This window comes from Crocuta crocuta, unplaced genomic scaffold (assembly GCF_008692635.1).
Source record: "Crocuta crocuta isolate KB4526 unplaced genomic scaffold, BGI_CrCroc_1.0 scaffold1118, whole genome shotgun sequence".
NCBI lineage: Eukaryota > Metazoa > Chordata > Mammalia > Carnivora > Hyaenidae > Crocuta > Crocuta crocuta.
Window position 1 is genome coordinate 45,497 of NW_027529193.1, and position 2,406 is coordinate 47,902.

At 38.1% G+C, this 2,406-nt stretch overlaps 1 protein-coding gene across 1 annotated transcript; it reads right to left on the reverse strand.

Moving 5' to 3' along the window:
• Positions 1-278: 278 nt before the first annotated feature.
• LOC144226818 (olfactory receptor 5AS1) lies at positions 279-1,232 on the reverse strand. Its single transcript, XM_077758344.1, has one exon. It carries the CDS (start codon positions 1,230-1,232, stop codon positions 279-281), a length of 954 nt encoding a protein of 317 aa, XP_077614470.1.
• Positions 1,233-2,406: the final 1,174 nt, after the last annotated feature.

Genomic DNA, 2,406 nt, shown 5'->3' on the forward strand with positions numbered 1-2,406 from the left:
TTATATGAGAATACAGAAGCTTTTTAAAGTATTGAGGGGGCGCCTGGGTGGCTTAGTCAGTTAAGCGTCGGACTTTCACTTGGGTCATGATCTCGCGGTTCGTGGGTTCGAGCCCCCCNCCTAGAAATAAATAAAAATAAAAAAAAATAAAGTATTGAGGAGGTAAAGTTATCTTTATTTCTAGAAAATTATAATAAATATAAAATAGTTGACTTATAAGGTGTTCATGGCATGATGATACTGGAAGTGCAGGCTGTACGTTGAATATTCTTAAGGGATTAAGTGATTTTAATTCTTAAGAAAATCCAGTTTCTTTCTACTAGCTTTTTGAGGGCGGTTTTTACATCCTTGTTTCTGAAACTGTAGATTATTGGGTTAAACATAGGAAAGACAACAGTATAAAACACTGCAACTACCTTGTCAGTGTCCAGGGCATAGTCAGTGGTGGGGCGTAAGTACATAAACAGAAGTGTTCCATAGAACAAGGAGACCGCTATGAAATGGGAAGTACACGTGGAGAATGTTTTGCTCTTGCCCCCTGAGGACTTAATGCTCAAAACAGTGACGAGGATACAGAAGTAAGAGATAAATATGACCACAAAAGTGCTGGTCTGGATGAAGCCACACAAGGCAAAGAGCAGAAGCTCATTGATATGAGTATCTGTGCATGATAAAGCCAGAAGAGGTGGGATATCACAGAAGAAATGATTAACAATATTAGAGCCACAGAATGACAGCCTGAATGTGAGGCAGACATGTACCATCGAAGTCATACTCCCACTGAAGTATGCCAGCACAACGAAGCAGATACAGACTCTCCTAGACATAACGGCAGGATAGAGCAATGGGTTACAGATGGCTACATAGCGGTCATATGCCATTGCTGCCAGAATGAGGCACTCAGCGTCAGCAAGGCAACCAAAGGAAAACATTTGTAGTGCACAGCCATAGGGAGAGATGCTTTTCCTAGATGCTAAAAAATTCACCAGCATTTTAGGAGTGATTGCTGTAGAATAGCAGATGTCTAAGAAAGACAGGTTGCCAAGAAAATAATACATGGGGGTTTGAAGGCTTGAATTGATATGAACTAAGATTATTAAACTCATGTTTCCCACCACAGTTAATGTATAGACTATAAGAAATACCAAGAATAGTGTGACTCTGAGAGGTAAATAATCTGTGAATCCAACAAGAAGAAACTCAGTTGGCATGGTATAATTACTCTCCAACATCTTGGTTCTCTTGTGTTTCTTGTCCAAAAGAGATGGTATCAGAATATACAAGTTGACTTGAGTGATAGACGAAGCAAGAATATCTTCATCCTCTCTTCTAAGGAAGCAAATAGAAGGATAATAAAATCACAGTGATGATGGAATTTTCTGTGACATATTCTCCCTGTTTTCTTTTCTGTCATTTTCTTTAAAAAAGGTAATTAAAAATCTTCATTGACAGTAGAGGGTATTTTTCAGAGCTGGTGTTTTGAGAGGCAGTATCTCTTTAAAACCTGTGCACTTTATGAGAATGTGTTTGTTCCTTCCAAGCGGAAATGGAATGAATGTAGCTTGGTTGATTAAGACCTAGTAGAATTGTGAAAATTGGCAAAATCCTTAAAGCAAAGCTTTATTTCTCCATCCTAAAATCCCATTCTTCCATGTCAAGGAAAGTTGAGAAAAGCTCTAGGAAAAAATTCCCACAGGTAAGCTAGATAATTCTACAGAAGAATACCTGTGATGTTGGGAAGTAGTTTAACTTAACAGTTAAGACACAACAACAGTAAGAGATGACAGGGTTCAAATCTTAGCTTTCTTACTTACTGGTTGTGTGAGATTGATTAAGTTATTTAACCACTCTGTGATGGTTAGAGGAATAAATGAGTAGATATTTGTAAATATTGTTTATGTTCCTGGTATGTAATAAACACTAATATGAGACTTTATTAAATAAGATTCATTAAAACAAATAAATGGACATTTTTGTTGTTTTTTTTTAATCGCTTACTCAATACTCAATTTGTAAGGTCCACTTATTTTGAGAGAGAGACAGAGAGAGAGAAAGAGCATGAGCCAGGAAGGGGCAGAGATAGGTGGAGAGAGAATCTCAATCAGGCTCCATGCTGACAGCATGGTAGCCCCACACAGGGCTTGATTTCATGAACCGTGAGACCGTGGCTTACGCTGAAACCAAGAGTCAGACACTCAACCAACTGAGCTACCCAAGAGCCCCTTTTTAAAGTTTATTGATTTATTTTGAGAGAGAGCATGTATGTGAGTGGGGGAGGAACAGAGTCAATTTTATTTTTAATAAAATACTCAGGTGTCTCGAAAGTCATCTTATTTTTGACAACATGGGTACATGATCTGTGCTTTCTTATAAAGAAAACCACTGTGTGTGTGTGTGTGCACGCAT

What these genes read in the sequence shown, in the direction of transcription:
- LOC144226818 (XM_077758344.1), bottom strand. Translation starts at nt 1,232, where the DNA reads ATGTTGGAGAGTAATTATACCATGCCAACTGAGTTTCTTCTTGTTGGA.